The sequence below is a fragment of the Podarcis cretensis genome, assembly GCF_951804945.1.
Source record: "Podarcis cretensis genome assembly, chromosome: 14".
Lineage (NCBI taxonomy): Eukaryota > Metazoa > Chordata > Lepidosauria > Squamata > Lacertidae > Podarcis > Podarcis cretensis.
In genome coordinates, this window is record NC_137183.1 from 19,056,946 (window position 1) to 19,075,335 (window position 18,390).

Genomic DNA, 18,390 nt, shown 5'->3' on the forward strand with positions numbered 1-18,390 from the left:
TTACATACGCTTCAGGTTACATACACTTCAGGTTACAGACTCTGCTAACCCAGAAATAATACCGTGGGTTAAGAACTTTGCTTCAGGATGAGAACAGAAATCGTGCGGCGGCCCCATTAGCTAAAGTGGTGCTTCAGGTTAAGAACAGTTTCAGGTTAAGAACGGACCTCCGGAACAAATTAAGTACGTAACCAGAGGTACCACTGTAACTGCCAGTGGGAAACAATTGTGACTGTATCTCCACCACTAAAAGTACCTGCAAATAGAAGCAGCACAGACCTCATTTTCTTGCTCCTCTGCAATTTATTTGCATGTAAGGTTCCCATATTAACAAAGTGAACATAGTGTCTTCTGATATTTATTTGCTGTATTGTAGTAGCAGTACTGTTCATTTTTAAGATGTCAAATACTGGTAGGTGCCATGCAAGAATTAAAAAGCAATCAAACCTAGGCCCTATCTATAGGTTCAGGTTCTGAGCAGATGAGGAGGCGGTGATGGAAGAGACAGTAGACTTAGCACACTTGCAGAGATTTCTTCAATATTCTGTAGCACCACATATTCCAGTTTCCCAGTATCTTTGCCTATGTCTCCTGTATTTTGCTCCACTTCCCCCTTGCCCTTCTCTGACATTAATTACATTTTAACAAGGTTTGCCCTTTAAGCTTGACAGTCTATTCCCATTTTGGAACTCATTACCTATTGGGTTCAGAGCCTGAAGGCTTGTGATGGTGGATCGGGTGCTCTTTGAAAGGATCCAGAAAAAGGTTATGGGACAAAATAGCCAAGTTACGCTCACAGCCGGAATTCCTCAAAGCGCAGAATGTAATTCATTGGCTCATCACTGAGTCCTCTGACTAGTGTGCTGGCCGATGTGTCATGGCTCTTCAGCATCCCTGGGAAAGAAGTTAGAGCACAAAAGCAGAATTAACTGCTGATTTAACAGCTGCCATATGCAAGGCTGGGAGGGAAATGTATGCAGGCACACCCACAGTCGCTATACCATTTAAGCTTTCCAGAGGTCTCTGGGCTGGAGCAAGTGCAGTGCATTGGAGCTGGAAGCAAGGAAGAACCCAGAGTAGGGTTTTGCAGCTAGAAGTTGGCTGCACTTTTAGGCACTTTGCTCACAAGGGACAGGAAATGGGTTTAGCTAGGGCTGCCATATGTCTGGAATTTCCCATATATCGGGACACAACTTTTGTGTCTGGATTTTCAGTTAATGAAATATGGCAACCCTAGTTTAGCACAACCCTTCATGATAACCCAAGAGCTGCCAATTATCCTACAGGACTCAGCTCAAAGGTTTTGATTTTTTCATTTGAAGTCCTACACCTCTGTTTTTGGGACGCAGGTGGTGCTGTGGTCTAAACCACAGAGCCTAGGGCTTGCCGATCAGAAGGTAGGCGGTTCGAATCCCAGTGATGGGGTGAGCTCCCGTTGCTTGGTCTCTGCTCCTGCCAACCAAGCAGTTTGAAAGCACATCAAAGTGCAAGTAGATAAATAGGTACTGCTCTGGCGGGAAGGTAAATGGTGTTTCCGTGCGCTGCTCTGGTTTGCCAGAAGCAGCTTAGTCATGCTGGCTACATGACCCGGAAGCTGCACGCCGGCTCCCTCGGCCACTAAAGCAAGATGAGCGTCGCATGCCCAGAGTCGTCCACGACTGGACCTAACGGTCAGGGGTCCCTTTACCTTTACCTTATCTCTGTTTTTAAGTTTTAATGTTTCACTGTGCTTATTGTTTCAAAATGCTTTCGATGGTTCTTAAATATTTAAAAAATGTGTCCCTCTAACTTCCTTTTGTATCACTGAAGTGCTTGCCCTAAACGGCCTTGGCCCAGTATCCCTGAAGGAGCATCTCCACCCCCACCGTTCAGCCTGGACACTGAGATCTAGCACCAAGGGCCTTCTGGCGGTTCCGTCGCTGCAAGAAGTGAAGTTATAGGGAACCAGGCAGAGGACCATGAGACACAGACATTTTTCTAACACTTAACTGGTCAATAACATCCTTGCTAGCAGGAGGCAAAAGGGTAAAAAGCTCCTCATGACAGCAAAATAACCTGCTTTAGGAAATCGCCTGGACTGGCAAAGGATGGATAAGCAGCTGTCATTAAGATGACAGGCATGGGTTGATGAAAGATACAGCAACACAAAATCAGCCTCTGAGAGTGACCAACTCACCTAGTCTCCTCTTCCTCTATCACTTCTTGTGACTCTCCCTTTGCTAAGGATTTTGCACAGTTCTTCAGCAGGCTCCAGCACTCGGGCATCTGTTGGCTAATTGTGGACAGCCGCTGCAAGCTGGCAACGAGACAAAGACAGAGATTCCATCTCCCTGGGCTCCTGCCTGAGCCCACTTTGCCATGCCTCATTCACTCAGTGCCAGATGGTTAAGCGATAAGGAGTTAAGTCAAAATGGTGCTCCCCAACACTGTAAGTAAGGCTTATCCTTTGTAGTTCTCACTTTCAAGTTCTCAAAGTGATTCACATTTGTTCATTTTTATAACAGCCACATAAAGGTAAGTGAGCAGGACAAATGTAAAAACGAGACATATAAAAACTTTTATAAATAATGCAATTAATCCTCATCACCTCCTCGTACCCTTTTAACTGGTTTTGGTTGTTTCATATTATTGTTGCATTGGTTTTAACATGCTGTCAACCACCTAGAGGACACAACTGGATAAATAGTATAAAAGCATGAGTAAATAAAATTACTATTACTATTATTATTATGAATTCTAATTATATCTTTCCTCTCAAATGAGACCAGGACAGCAGTTTAGGCCAATTTAGCCCTCAGAATAGGGAATACTCAGTATAAGGTTTCATGGTGCTCATCTGTGTGGATCATGTTGTACTGCCATCTGATGACATTACAAACAAATTGCACCCTGTGGAACACATCACAATAAATGCAGTATACAAACTTCCCTGAAATTGGGGCTTGATACATAGTTTATCCAAGGAGATCACAAGTCTTCTCTACTGCACCCAAAGTATACAGCAGCACCTCCGCCCAAAAGCATTGAACTGTCAAGGCAAGTACTAATCTATAGGCATATGGCTGCTATTAAATCTGGAAATCTTGGGACCTGGGGTACATCCCATTGCTCCATTAACAGTGGCCACTATTCTGTGGATTGTTTATTTCATTTATGAATTGCTTCCCCTGAAACATCCTGAAGCAATTAACATCAGTTTTTACATCAGCAATAAAATCGTTTATGAAAACAATTTCAAGTCCAGTGCAAAGAAAAGCTGGGATAAAAGTATCCACATAAAAGGCTTGTTGGGAACGGAAGATCTCCAAGAGGTACACAAAAGTCAATAGAGACAGCACATGTTGGACATGGAATGGGAGGGAGGGCAAGTGTTGTTGCCACACTATATGCCTAAATCCCAGAACGGACATCCAGATTATATGTATCTGCCCTCCTGCAGACTGGTGAAGCAACTGGTTGGGTATGTGATGGGTGAGATTATATTCCAGGTATCCTGGGCCCCAAGCTGTGTGTAGATGTGCATGTCTGTATCAGCACCTTGAACTCAGCTTGAACAGAATATATGTTTTCCTTATGTCCTTGGTGCTATGCCAGAGGAGAGTCGGGATGCACCGAGTTTGTTTGAGAGTCTAACGCTGTTAGGTAGGGTGCTGATCTCTCCAGAGAACATTCCTGCTCTGGTCCCCTGTCGCAATCACATGAGCAAAAATGGCTCGCCAGCTCCAGGTCTTTTTCCGATTCAAGAAACTTACCTATCTTTTAGGAAGATGTTACAGCGCTTGTCCCAGGGTAGGACTACGGCTAAGGCTTCGGGTTGCTCTTCGGCTTTCAGGGCAAAAGCTTCCATGAATGGGTAAGTCGTGAAGTCAAAGATGAAAATAGTTTCAGTTTGCTGCTTGACCCCTGTGGGCAGAAAGAGAACAGCTTGCTAAGAGAGAAATACACACACACACACACACACACACACACACACACACAAAGTTGGGATGGGCACTATTTTTCTCTTTTGGGGGCTGTACTCCCGTGGGAGAAATTTGTTAGGAGTCGCATGCCACTAATGTGTTATTGTTTTTAAATCACATACAGTCGTGCCTTGGAAGTTGAACAGCTCAGCTCCCGAATGTTTTGGCTCCCGAACGTTGCAAACCAGAAAATGACTGTTCCAGTTTGCAAACTATTTTTGGAAGCCGAACATCCGACGGGGCGTCCATGGCTTCCAATTGGCTGCAGGAGCTTCCTGCTACCAATCAGAAGCCGTGCTTGGGCTTCCAAACGTTTTGGAAGCCGAATGGACTTCCGGTACAGATTCCATTTGACTTCCAAGGTATGACTGTATTCTACTGTTGAAAGTAATTTGAGTCTTTGTGGTTGACAGTGACAAACAGACTACCATATTTTTCGCCCTATAAGACGCACTTTTCCCCCTCCAAAAATGAAGGGGAAATGTGTGTGCGTCTTATGGGGCGAATGCAGGCTCCTTGGCTTCAGCGATAGCAACGTGAAGCCTCCGAAGCCTGCGCTCCAGAGGCTTCGCGTTGCTTCCGCTGAAGCCAGGAGAGTCTGCTCTTTGAGGCTGGCGGTAGGGAAAGCAGCGCTTCCCCCATCGCCAGCCCCAGAGGATGGGGGGCAGCAAGAAGGCGTGCGACGCCTTCCCGCTACTCTCCAACCTGGCTTCGAGGCTGGCGGTGGGGAAAGCAGTGCTTCCGCCATCGCCAGCCCCAGAAGATGGGGGGCAGCAGGAAGGAGCGCGATGCCTTCCCGCTACTCTCCAACCTGCCTTTGATGCTGGCGGTGGGGAAAGCAGCGCTTCCCCCATTGCCAGCCCCAGAGGATGGGGGGCAGCAGGAAGGCGCGCGATGCCTTCCCGCTACTCTCCAACCCGGCTTTGAGGCTGGCGGTGGGGAAAGCAGCGCTTCCCCCATTGCCAGCCCCAGAGGATGGGGGGCAGCAAGAAGGCGCGCGATGCCTTCCCGCTACTCTCCAACCCGGCTTTGAGGCTGGCGGTGGGGAAAGCAGCGCTTCCCCCATTGCCAGCCCCAGAGGATGGGGGGCAGCAGGAAGGCGCGTGATGCCTTCCCGCTACTCTCCAACCTGCCTTTGATGCTGGCGGTGGGGAAAGCAGCGCTTCCCCCATTGCCAGCCCCAGAGGATGGGGGGCAGCAGGAAGGCGCGCAACGCCTTCCTGCTACTCTCCAACCCTCCTGTGGGCTTTTGCGGGAGATGGGGGAATTCCCCCACCTCCCGCAAAAGCAGGCAAAAGCCGTGTGCTCTTTAAAGGGGCTCCGCGACTTCTGCTGGCTTTTCTACAAGGGGGGGGGGAATTCCCCCACCTCCTAGAAAAGCCCGCAGGAGCCGTGCACCCTTTAAAGAGCGTGCCGCTCTTGGGGGCTTTTCCTCGAGGAGGGAGAAGGGACTGACTGACCGTTTCAGTCCCTTCTCCCTCCTGGTCGAAAAGCCCGCAGGAGTCATGCTGGGCTCCTGTGGGCTTTTGCAGGAGGTGGGGGAATTCCGCCATCTCCCACAAAAGCAGGGAGAAGGTCCAGAGCTGCGGGGGGGGGTCATATTTTTTTACTTGATTTCCCCCCTTGAAAACTAGGTGCGTCCTATGGGCCGGTGCGTCCTATAGGGCGAAAAATACGGTAACTCATTCATTCATTGATACGATAAGCTTATCAGCTTGGCAGAGTGGTTCTTGGTTCTTGCCTCCAGGTGCAAGCAACAAAGTTCAATAAATAGGAAACTTCTAGAGAGGAGAGAAGACACAGGGAGATTCCACATTAAACAGCGGGTGTGCTGGATCACTGCAATAGGATATCTGAAAGTCCGCTGCCTGCTAATTGATACATTTCTCCCTTGGAGATTCCCTCAACTAAAAGGAACCTGATAAGAACTGGAAAGAACCATGTGGGGGCGGGCAGGCTTTTTCGTGTCACTTACAAATGTGACGCTCACTTTCACTTCCTGTGAACCAAAAAAGCCCAGCAGTCTCAAAGTGAGCACATTTTGCATACAGAAGGCCCCAGATACAATCCCTAGCATCTCCGATTGAAAGGATCAGGTAGCCAGTAATAAGAAAGGCCTTTGCTTAAGACTCAGGAGAGTCATTGCAAGTCAGAGAAGACACTGCTGGACTAGATGGGTCAGGGGTTTAACGCTATATGCCACCTTCATTTGTTCATGAGGTTACAACAGTGGGAACTGTTAATTAGCCAGGAATTAGACCAGAAAGGAAGTCACTCAGCTTGTAAATTGCTGCATGCAAGCTTCATTGCCTCAGAAACAGGGTGGGAGGGTTACTTGCAATTTGACTGGAAATATTATGAACTACAATCTTGCACATGCATGGCATGAGTCTTCCATCGAGAGATGGGGAACCTGTGGCCTTTGAGATGCCATTGCCCTACAATTCTCAGCAGTCCTGGCTAGTTGGGGCTAATGCAAGTTCCAGCCTTGAACTATATGGTCAAAGGCATATGGGCTTTGTGCATGCTCACTGTTGAACCAAATTGGCCACATTTCAGCTGAAACCATTGACTTGGTAATCTAATTTCTCCTACGTGACCTGGCGGCAAGGCAATGGGGCCGCACAGGAAATTTCACATACCACAACAGTCTACAGTGCAGATACAAAGCAAGAAACGTTGCAAATTTTGGAAGGGGGGTTCTGTAATTACAGAAGTTTTAGTAGAAGCATCTGGTTGGCCACTGTAAGAACTGGATCCTGAACTCAATGGGCACATTGGCCTGATCTAGAAGGCTTGCTTTAATGTTCTTAAACTGATCTTTGTGAACCACCAATCAATTAAAAAAATATTCAAAAACTCCAAATCGCCAAAAGAGAGGAAATGCTTCAGCAAAAGAGGACTAAAGAAAGCAAAGATTTTCAAATGCTAATTGAGAGAGAGAGAGAGAGAGAGAGAGAGAGAGAGAGAAAGATGCAAATTTAGAAGCAAAGATTGTGATTTAAATAGAAATATATTGCATCATATCAGGGAAGACTCTGGGCAAGTGACCTGTGTCCTTGCTCTGTTTCCTGTTCAAGTGTTAACCACTATTGAGCAGCTTCAAAGCTCCTGCCCTCACTTCTGCTGTTTTTACCATTAAGCAAACTTTAATTGGGCAGCCTTCCAAATAGAGGACTCCTTCAAGTTGAGGTCTGACCTCTGAAAAGTAGGGCACATGGCCACCCCATCTGTCTATCAGATCTTGGCCTTCTTCCCATATGTGTGTTGTGATATATAAAGTGGTACCTCGGGTTAAGTACTTAATTGGTTCTGGAGGTCCGTTCTTAACCTGAAACTGTTCTTAACCTGAAGCACCACTTTAGCTAATGAGGCCTCCTGCTGCCGCCGGAGCATGATTTCTGTTCTCATCCTGAAGCAAAGTTCTTAACCCAAGATACTATTTCTGGGTTAGCGGAGTCTGTAACCTGAAGCGTATATAACCTGAGGTACCACTGTACCAGAGATGCCTGAAGAAAACATAAGCAATCCTTTTCTTTTAAACAGGACGTAAGAAAAATAGAATGGTAGAAGTGGGGGAAGGGAAAAGGAGAGAGGGCATGATGATAATTAATAAATAAATTATTATTATTATTATTATTATTATTATTATTATTATTATTATTATATTTATACCCTGCCCATCTGGCTGGGTTTCCCCAGCCACTCTGGGCAGCTCCCAACAGAACACTAAAAACAGAATAAAACTTCAAATACTAAAAAGTTCCCTAAACAGGGCTGCCGAACAGTATTATGTTCTCCAGCCTCAATTCCCCCATCTTCCCAGGTCAGAGGAAGACTCAGTGGGAGGAGGCATCGTCCAAGAAGCAACTTCCCTTCTGCCCTCATAGAGTCCAGATTGTGTGGCTCTTTACTTAACTCCTCGGACTCAGTCGCATAATAGGGGTTGGTGGCTGCTGAATCGGACAACAGCCCTTTTGAGAAACACTGACAAGCACCTCAGAGGTAGTAAGTTATCTGCAGGTCCAGACTAGTCAGCCTCCACCACAGGGCCTCAGCATGCTACTGAAATACAGTGGTACTGCAGGTTAAGTACTTAATTCGTTCCAGAGGTCTGTTCTTAACCTGAAACTGTTCTTAACCTGAAGCACCACTTTAGCTAATGGGGCCTCCTGCTGCCACCGCACCGCCGGAGCACAATTTCTGTTCTCATCCTGAAGCAAAGTTCTTAACCTGAGGTACTATTTCTGGGTTAGCGGAGTCTGTAACCTGAAGCGTATGTAACACGAAGCGTATGTAACCCGAGGTACCACTGTAACAGCTCTCCTTGGGCAAGTTTCAGCTGGCATCTGCCGCAGCTACCTGTCCAGGGTCCTGAAAGGCCATGCTTTGCCTTGCCTGTTGTAATCCTGCATAGTCTCTTTTAACTTTGCCCTATCAGATGCGGCCCTGCAATGCCAGTAAGTCCCATGCTTTAATCCATCATCTCCTGGATTGAGCCAAGCTAGGGCACAACAAGCAGGCATCTTAAAGAGTTCTCTGTGATGCTGCAGAGACCACAATAGAAAGACATTTGCTAACCACCTGAGGCATGTTATGGGGTCTTCCCACTTCAGGGGAAGGGCTTGAATGCCTTCAAGTGCTATTTCTGAGTTTTGAGTGCCTGCTCCCTTTTGTATCTAGGAGATCCTACCTTGGAGGAGCAAGTATTGGCCCTGAGTATCCACAGAAAAAACGGGCTGCCAGGAAGTTGCCACCTTGTAGGAGGGAGGCATGATGAACTGGGAAATATAATCTTCTGTGGTGGTGTCCATCAGAATGACCGTGCCATCCCAGAAAAAAAGCAGCACCTGGAATAATGAAAGTTCATCACATATGACAGAAACCCACCTAATGAGCTGATAGTGTTTCCATAGCTACTTTGTAGGATGGGATCAGCAGTGGGTCTTGGCTTTTTCCCAGGTAGGTTATGATTCACATGCGCAGGCACAGCTGAGCAGAATATTTTTTTCAGGATTTTAACAGTGCAACGTAACAGGGCCAAAGCCTACCAGTCTGGCTTCATCCTTCCCTCAAAATCCAGAGGATGAAAGATGTAGGGCTAGGCAGAAGTACAAATCCCACTTCAGCCAAAAATGTATTAACTGATGCTGAGAAAACTCAGTTTCTTAGCCTCAGTTCTCCACATGGAGAGAAAACCAGTTCAACTCAATATAAACTGTAGACAGATGATCACTACTGTTGTTGGACTGGACAGCCCCTGTTAGGGCTACTGACCTTTTGGTTTTGTGTGCTTTTAAGTATACAAGCATAGTTTATGTGGATAGTGGGGGTTTTTTAAGTCTGACAACTACTCTAGGCCCCAGTTTAGATGTGTTATGGCTGCCCACACACTTCTATGGGCTAGCTGTCTATACAGCATCCATACTCTACCCACAAGAAATTGTAAGTCTTAACTGAAAATTTCACGCCCAGATACCTTAATCTTGGTGTGTTAATCTAACTAAAACAGTATCTCCTCTCTCCTCTCCCCCCCCCCCCCGCCACCCCGCACCGGCCACCCACAATACTGCTTTCACAATTCTGGTATTCAGAAGATGCAGAAGACATTATGGGAGGTAATCAGAAAACACTCACTGTATCAGGTAAGGAAGAAATGGTTGCTATAGCAGTGATGGTCTGATTGGGAGTCTCAGGCCTAAGAAAGAAACCCAAGTTTGTGTTACTCTTTGTGCATTTCTTCTTTGGGCATCTTGCGGGGAAAGCACATCAGTGAGAGCAGAGAGGTGGATTCACATAACTATTCTGGGGAAATGGTTTGGTTTTGCTTCATATTGCAAATGAGGCCAACAGAGTGTTCTACAATGTTCAAAAGTCATTGCCTCCAGCAGACATAGCCTGATGTGTTCTTTTATTTTATTTTATTATCATTTTTAAACAACACAAGTCTCAGATTTCCACTTTGGTTTCATTTCTCAAAAAACAAACAACCCCCCCCCCCAAAAAAAAAAAACCACACACACACTATGTTGTCAGTCAGGATTGCTGGGTGAAATCCTGAGAATATATCAGGAACTTCCTCTAAATGCTTTAAAACTCTAGGAGTGGAGGTATTCATTTTAATTAATGAGAAACTGGACTTCCACATTTCACCCAGTTCCTTGGCCTTCAGGATTATCTTGTTAGAGGTCACTTAGTTTATCTGCACCTGCTCTTACCTACTTATGCTCTGTTTCCCTAACAATACCCCCCTTGTATCCCAAGTGGCCTTCCCTTGTCCCTCTGGGTGGTATTTTCCAGCCACAACTATGAATTCCAACTCCCAATACTCTCTTGGAACCAGAGTAGTCCCAACCAACTCCAATAAAAAGAGGACTAGAAAATGAAGTACCCTCTTCTTCTGGGAAGTACAGGAGTGGAAGACAAGGTATGCAGCCCTATTTGTCTTTGGAGGGCCTGGGCTAAAGAGTCCTCTCAATAGGAGAACCTCTCCCACCCTTCAAACCAGGTTCTGGGTCTGTAAACAGCCAGGATCCTGCCTCATCCGTACCCCAGCAGCTTGGTGTCAAATTCTTTGGCCCCCGATGTAATCATGTGGAGAGACCCATCTGTGCACAACACCAGAAGCTTCACTTTGGTGCTCGCAAGAACTTCACTGGAGCCAGGCGCTTTCTCGCAGAGTGAGGGTAAACATGGCATGAACTGGATGCTTCGTATAACGTATCCATCAGGGAGCACAGTCACAGACAACGGGAACCCTAGGAAAGCATAAACATCACAGAGGGAGAACAGGAATGACAGCAGGACCCTCCTGGCCAAGATAAGACAGATGGTTTCTACTAGACTGGCTGATAGCTGGGTGGGTGTGACCTGACAGCATCCATTCTTCACATCTGAGAGCCACACTTATCCAATGCTTGGATTTTGCAATTTGCTGGCCAGCCCACATCTATCACATGCTGTAGCATATTAGAAGATGTGTTTCTTTATATTTCTTAGTTTACCCACTTGTTTCCAGGCACAATTCAAAATGCAAGGTTTTATTTATTTAAAGTGTTTTTTATCCTGCTCTTAAGCTAAAAAGGCTCCCAGAGTGGTTGGCTTATCGTTACATGAGATCGGTAAAAACAAGAAGCGTGCTCACCTACAGTCTAATAATCTAAAATACATGATACGAAAGGGAAAAGAAAACTAACAAAGCCACGCGCCAATTCTTAAAGTTACACAGGAGTTATTATAGTGGCTAGCTGGAATGGAAACAGTTCAGGGAGAAGAGAAATCAAACAAAGCTGGTCTCCTGTCAGAGCTGATGGAATGGCCCTGTTTTTCCCCTCACACTGCTGAAGCCTGACCTACAAATCCTTAAACAACCTGGGTCCAGAGTACTTGGAGGTTCATGGCTGTTGCATGTTTAGACCTTTAAACCTCCTCCTTAAATTACTTCAGACAAGACTCAAATTTTGGTTTGGTTTTTGGCAGAATTTAGGCCACAACTTTATTGACTGCAGCAAGTGACTGGTTGCATAGGCTCTGGTTCAACTAGCTCCCTGCACCATTGCAGGTAGCGCTGACCCAGGGCACCAGCATAAATCAGCCAAGGGTGAACACCTGGATAAGTGGAAAGCCAGGAACAGGCTATCTCCGCCACCCAAATGCTCCCCTGGACTGAAGCATGGGCACAACCCGCTCACAGGGGTTGACCAAACCATTGAGTCCCTGAATTCCTTTAACAGAATACCCTTCACATAGGGATGGCAAGAGCGTTCTCCCATCCCTATCACCTGAACCAGAGCCTATCCGCAACCTTACGCTGTGACTATTTGCTATGCGGCAGGCGAAATCCAAATGGCAACAGCCAATCAGCCAAGTGGGGAAATTCCTGCTGTGCTCCTGTCTCAATGACAGACGACACACGACGGCATAGCATGGTCAAGCACACAAGCCCTAAATATAAGGAGAGGTGGGCGGGTGTTCCGATGAACGCACCGAAAGAGGAAGCTCTGGGTCACATGCATAGGTATATATAGGTCCCATATAAGTCCCTTGATCCGTTTAGCCTGCGTCCCATTGGCCTGACTGAACCCTACATTAAGGAACCTACCAGTCGGGTGTTGTGGCTATCCAAGGGTACACACCCAAAATACAGGGTTAGGTTGCCAGGTTTCACTGCAACATGTGCCCTCTTTAAGGGAGGATCCCATTTCCCACATGGATTGGCCCAATCATTAAGATCTTTGGACACCATGCTCAGGGTGCCACCCCCACCAGGACATTTTTGGTTGTGGTGCCTCATTTCTAGAACTCCCCTTTTTTAAATTCACCAAGTGCCTTCGTTTATGGTTGGCAAGGGAATAGCCCCATGGCAATCTCATGAAAGCTGGCAAGGCTCACCAATAGATTTTTCCCAAACCGTAATGGTTCCATCTTCGCAAGCAAAAGCCAGGTAAGAGGAGCAAGGTGTGACGGCTGAGTACGTGATTGGAGAGGCACAGGGCCAAACCATGTCCGGTTTTGGATCAGAATCTGGAAAGGAATGAAAGAGCTTATGAATGATGGGGCCTGCAGGAAGGAAAGAGACAGTGCCTTTTGCTTAGTGCTACCCTTCATTTATGCACTGTTTTTCCCCCCTGTGCCTCAGAGCACCAAGGTGACCAGCATGCTGAACACAGCCTCATATTGGAAAGTGAGCAAGGATTGGCAACTTAAGTTGACAGAATATGCAGAACTTGCAGATTGAACATATAGAATAAGAGAGGAAGAAGAATGTATGGTACATTTAAAGAAGACTGGAAAACATTTACTGAATATATGGAAAATAACTGTATGCAACTGAAAACGCTGGCAGCATTAAGATAAATTCAACAGAGTAAAAAAATTTTGGTGGATGTAAAATGGAAAACTCATTTGAATGGTTATAGTAAAATATGCAGGGATGTATGATATGTAAAATGAACCATGGAAAGAGAAGAAGGGATGCCATTGTATATTTTAAAGTTTGTAAAATGTTTATTTGGAAATGTAAAATTAAAAATTTCAATAAAACTATTATAAATAAAAGAATCCAGCCTCCTATGAGTTGCTATTTGGCCCTACATCTTTTTTCACACTGAGGGGGTACCCTGCCCATCTGGCTAGGTTGCCCCAGCCGCTCTGGGCGGCTTCCAAAAGAATATACAAAACACAACAGTATGCCACCACCAAGAAGGCCCTCTGCCTGGTTCCCTGTAACCTCCCTTCCCGCAATGAGGGAACCACCAGTGTCCAGGCCAAATGATGGTGGGGCGGGTGAGAGGTTCCTTCAAGTACACAGGGCCGAACAGCTATTGTGGACCCTCTTACATCATGCCAAGGGTCAGAACTACACTGCCAGACAGATTAGGCTTATGCCAAAACTGGCATCTCTGAACAGCAATATTGTATCATGGGAACACTCCACATTACATTGGAGAAAGCAGCAAGGGGATGGGAGCCCACAAGTGGCAGGAGTAGGAGGCCGAAGCTTAGCTTAAAAATGCCACAGTTCCGTTGCAGATATGACGAGAAGAGTCTTTCTGGGATGGATCATGAGGAGGTTTGACAATGCACATAAAATTGCAGCTGTTACTTGCACACTGCATTACCAATTTTCTCCTTTGCTGGGCGACTGAGAAAGTAGTAGCAGAGGTTGTGGCTCCTGCTCCAGTGAATGCTGATAGCAATGGGCATATCTGGAGAACAAGAGAAAGAGAAGGAAATAAATAAAGGGCCAACAGGGAAGATAGGCACCTCAGAACCCCAGCAGCTCCCCTCTCCCCAATTCTGGGAGCAAAATGAGAAAGCCAAAAACAGAGGTGGGTGGGCCATGCAAATTTCAAATCCCAGACACAAAGTTCCAGGTTCCCCACCTAGTTTTGTTCAGGCTTGCCTCTCTAATTCTGCAGAAGGAACTTCCGCAGTACAATTACCTGGCTCAGCTCTGAATTCGGTCCCAACAGCCAAAGTGCGGCCAGGCAAGTGAAAATGGAACATAGCATTGCTGAAATGGCAGCCAGGGGCAGGGGGGAGGGAGAGAGAGAAAGAGAGATAATAAATCATTTTAAAACATATAGGATATATATAAAGGTTCGGGGGGGGGGGAGATAGTCAATGACATAAGTAATGTTTGTGCTAAACCACCACAAAAAGCAACAACAAACATTGCAATGTGACTTCCTGTTAAAGTATACATTATACTAGGGGCTGCCAACCCTGCTCACTCCACATGTCCGTCCACCTACCTGCCAACCCCCACACCTGGCCACCTCCTCCTGCCTAATAATAATAATAATAATAATAATAATAATAATAATTTATTTATACCCTGCCCATCTGGCTGGGTTTCCCCAGCTACCCTGGGTGGCTTCCAACAAAATATTAAAAATACAATAAAATATCAGGCATTAATAACTTCTCTAAAACAGGGCTGCCTTCAGATGTCTTCTAAAAGTCAGACGGTTGTTTATTTCCTTGACATCTGATGGGAGGGCGTTCCACAGGCAGGCACCACTATTTAGAAGGCCCTCTGCCTGGTTCCCTGTAACCTCACTTCTCGCAGTGAGGAAAGCACCAGAAGGCCCTTGGAGCTGGACCTCAGGCTGAACGATGGGGGTGGAGACGCTCCTTCAGGTATACTGGGCCAAGGCCATTTAGGGCTTTAAAGGTCAGCACCAACTCTTTGAATTGTGCTCAGAAACGTACTGGGAGCCAATGTAGCTCTTTCAAGACTGGTGTTACGTGGTTCCGACAGCCACTTCCAGTCACCAGTCTAGATGCCTTTGCATCTGACCAAACCCCATTCCTTTTACACCTTACCCACCACCTCACCTATCCCCCTCACAGCTCAACCCACTTCTCCTCACACATTTTAAAGAAGGGGGAGGCACTTCAGAGAGAAGTTTTCTGAAGCGTCTCCCTCCTTACATTAAACTACGCTGCAGCTGCATTTAACAGAAGGGGAAGGCACTTCACAGACTGGTTTGCCATACTGTTCTGTGAATCATCTCCCCCCGCCCCTCCGTTAAATGGCTCACCTGGGCTGCCGGCTGCCTGCACTTCTCACTCACCTGCATGCCGTCCCGCTGGAGCTGGTGTGGCCACCTATCAGCAGCCACGTGAACTGCAGCGTGACGACAGCCTTACATTCCTATGTATATAGAAAGAAATCAAGCCACTGATTAATATATTGTCCCCTGAACCCAGGGTGGGCTGGAGGTGAATCTTTCCAGCTTTACTACTGCAGCAGAAATAAACTCTGGGGGTCTTGCTGCTCCCAGGAGCATGAGAAGGATGGAAGATTGAAGTAAATGTTAGATGTAATTCAACCCCCCCACTCACCAGGGTTTCTCCTCCTTGATCTCTAGTTCATCTTCTGTCTCCAGATACTGTTGGAAAGTGCTGCTAAATATTGCCTCCTGCCGCTCCCATTGGCTTTCCTTGAGCATATGGTTGTATCCCAAGCCAATCACACTGCCATCATCGCTCTTCATTAAGGCTTCATAAGGATGCTTAAATGTGCTTGCTGAGTTTAAATGTATACAAGACAGTGTTAGAATCGGTCATGGAGTCCTTGCCCTGAAGAATCCTTGCCTGATACGCAGCAGGAGCCAGTCACAAAGGGCTACGTCATGTCCTACTAGCCTAGACAGGAAACCTGTTGCAAATTTGCACATTGTATTCTCACTGGTCATTTTTTAGAGAGAGAATCCTCCCCTCCTAATGGCCTTTAATCAGGGAAGGAGAAACAGTAGGCATCAATTGAAAACATTCTATTTTCTTTCGGTGCACTAAATGTTGTTCAGTATAGAAGACCGGGTTCTGCAGGGATTGCAAAGACAGACCAGCTCTGGGCTCTGATGGCCTCTGCTGGTCAATGCTGATAGTGCTCTCCATTTCTGACAAAGGAAACACTCCCTGTTAATGGTGGAAGAGGCTCTTGAGAAAGTTGGAGGAAGTGCATGAAAAGTCTTAATATTTATGTCCCCACATCCTGCAGGCTAAGGAGGTGCAATGAACATGCCTTGCCAAACAACACGCACACCCCAAGTTCCCATTTCATTCCAACTCCCCTTGCTATTTTATTTTTTTAGATTGTGTGCCTGGAGGCAGGGGCTTTCTTTAAAAAATAAAAATAAAACTGTACCACTCCAAACATGCTTTACTTATCCTTTGTGTAAAGAAGGTGGACAGAAAGAACTTTTTCTCCCTCTCTCACCATACTAGAACCTGCAATCAGCCCATGAAATTGAACAGTAGTAGCACATTCAGAATGGACAAAAGGAAGTATTTCTTCAGTGTGCAAAGATAAGACAATGAAATTTGAATGACCATCCACAGAAATTGCTTTAAAAGGAGGTTGGACAAATACATGGAGAGCATCAGTGGGAACTAGTCACAATGGCAAAATTCAAATCCCAGGATCAGAGACTGCATGCCACTGAACACCAATTGCTGGAGAACCACAGCAGCAGAGGGTTGTTTTATTTATGTACATTTTAGTTGGTCTCAATACATGCATTTATCACACTATTTTTACATTTTGTATTTTTACTGTTGCACTATTTCAACAAAACACAGAAACAGAAAAGACAGGTAAACAGAAGAAGGTAAGGAGAGTTCATACGTGCAAATGGTTTGGGTGATCTGATCTTCAGCAACAGAACAGGGGGAATCAGCCTCGATTCAAGCCTGCTTAGAAGCACTTGAGGATCCTGTAATGAAGCAGAGAGGCAATTCTAAACAATTCCACTTCCAGAGTCCACTTCCCATCTCGCCCCATACACTGAGATTTTCCGAAGCCAATCAATTTCTGGCTATCCTCTTTGGAATGTTAACCAATCACTTGATACGAAGACTGGGGAACCTCCTCTATCCTACAATAAAAGTGGCTGGACTCCAAAAATAGTGCATGTGTCTCATAGCGCCGCTCCAGGTCCAAGACACAGGACAATGCATGGTATAAGCGTTGCACTCATCTAAAGCAAAAATAGGGGCCAGAAATTAAGGCTGCAAAGTCCAAACCAGCCCTGTAATGGCTGCCGGCTGCCCCCCCCCCCACGAGTTGTCAACCAAGAAGCAATAATGGTGTAAAGTAGTAGCATTTAGGAATATGATCTTCAAGTTTGTTGCAATTCTGCCTGTCTCAGAGCAGATCAATGGTTAATTCTTTCATAAGAGACTTCCTTTACAGATAAACTGCAGCAGGAATTGGCCGACTTCCACCTTGCGTGGTCTACTTTTTTTGTTTACTAGCATTTCTGTGATCCGGCGGTGTTGTGTTTCTCAAACAAGATGGCATGTTCAGAATCTCTCAATAGTTATGGCATAACTCATCTGTGTTAAAGGACCCTGATCACATCAACCAATACCCTTCACTTCAAGAACAGTTATATCACCTTAGCAGTCATGGTTTCCTCCAAATAATGCTAGGAACTGTAAAAAAAGGTAAAGGTAAAGGACCCCTGGACGGTTAAGTCCAGTCAAAGGCGACTATGGGGTTGCAGCGCTCATCTCGCTTTCAGGCCGAGGGAGCCGGCATTTGTCCACCGACAGCTTTCCAGGTCATGTGGCCAGCAACATTCTGGCACAACAGGACACTGTGATGGAAACCAGAGCGCACAGAAATGTCATTTGCTTTCCTGCCGCAGCGCTACCTATTTATCTACTTGCACCGGCGTGCTTTTGAACTGCTAGGTTGGCAGGAGCTGGGACAGAGCAGCGGGAGTTCATCCCGTCACGAGGATTTGAACCGCCAACCCTTCAGATCAGTGAGCCCAAGAGGCTCAGTGGTTTAGACCACTGTTAGACTACTTACCACCTCTTCAGCAACCAATCCTTGGATTTCCGGAGCCTTCTTCTACAGAACCAGAAAAGGCAGCAATTATTATATACACACTGGAGTCCCTATAACATACAATGTGATCCAGGATACCCCAATTTCACCTAGGACCACTGCAGCAGCCTCAGCTCAACAAACCTTTAAGACATGCTCAGTCCTGCTCCCAGTGAAAGAAAAGGAAAACACACAGGGAGCAGGTGGTAATTCCTCCTTGAAAGAGGAGGAAATGGGGAACATGCAAGCCCATTTCTGAAAGGTTTGCTTGTGCTAACGTTACAAATGAAGGGGCAGCACATTCATGGGTTTGTGGATCTCAGCATTGGTTTATCTGTTATTTTATCTGCACACCAGTTGAAGAGAAATATTTTTTGATCAAGTGGTTCATAAAGGTAAAGGTAAAGGTACCCCTGCCCGTACGGGCCAGTCTTGACAGACTCTGGGGTTGTGCGCCCATCTCACTTAAGAGGCCAGGGGCCAGCGCTGTCCGGAGACACTTCCGGGTCACGTGGCCAGCGTGACATCGCTGCTCTGGCGAGCCAGAGCCGCACACGGAAACGCCGTTTACCTTCCCGCCGG

At 46.3% G+C, this 18,390-nt stretch overlaps 1 protein-coding gene across 5 annotated transcripts in view; it reads right to left on the minus strand.

Annotated features, from left to right (window-relative positions):
• Positions 1-283: 283 nt before the first annotated feature.
• The window catches only part of WDR93 (WD repeat domain 93), a 35,287-nt gene continuing 17,180 nt past the window's right edge, over positions 284-18,390 (minus strand). For all 5 annotated transcript variants that reach the window (XM_079954261.1, XM_079954262.1, XM_079954258.1 and 2 more), the window contains exons 7-18: positions 17,791-17,832; positions 16,600-16,687; positions 15,315-15,498; positions 13,907-13,977; positions 13,583-13,669; positions 12,354-12,485; positions 10,513-10,720; positions 9,600-9,660; positions 8,656-8,812; positions 3,753-3,903; positions 2,177-2,296; positions 284-894 (exon numbers count right to left, since the gene is read on the minus strand). In XM_079954261.1, coding sequence (XP_079810387.1) covers positions 876-894; positions 2,177-2,296; positions 3,753-3,903; positions 8,656-8,812; positions 9,600-9,660; positions 10,513-10,720; positions 12,354-12,485; positions 13,583-13,669; positions 13,907-13,977; positions 15,315-15,498; positions 16,600-16,687; positions 17,791-17,832 — 1,320 coding nt within the window. In that variant the 3' untranslated portion in view covers positions 284-875. The remainder of the gene's footprint in view (positions 895-2,176; positions 2,297-3,752; positions 3,904-8,655; positions 8,813-9,599; positions 9,661-10,512; positions 10,721-12,353; positions 12,486-13,582; positions 13,670-13,906; positions 13,978-15,314; positions 15,499-16,599; positions 16,688-17,790; positions 17,833-18,390) is intronic.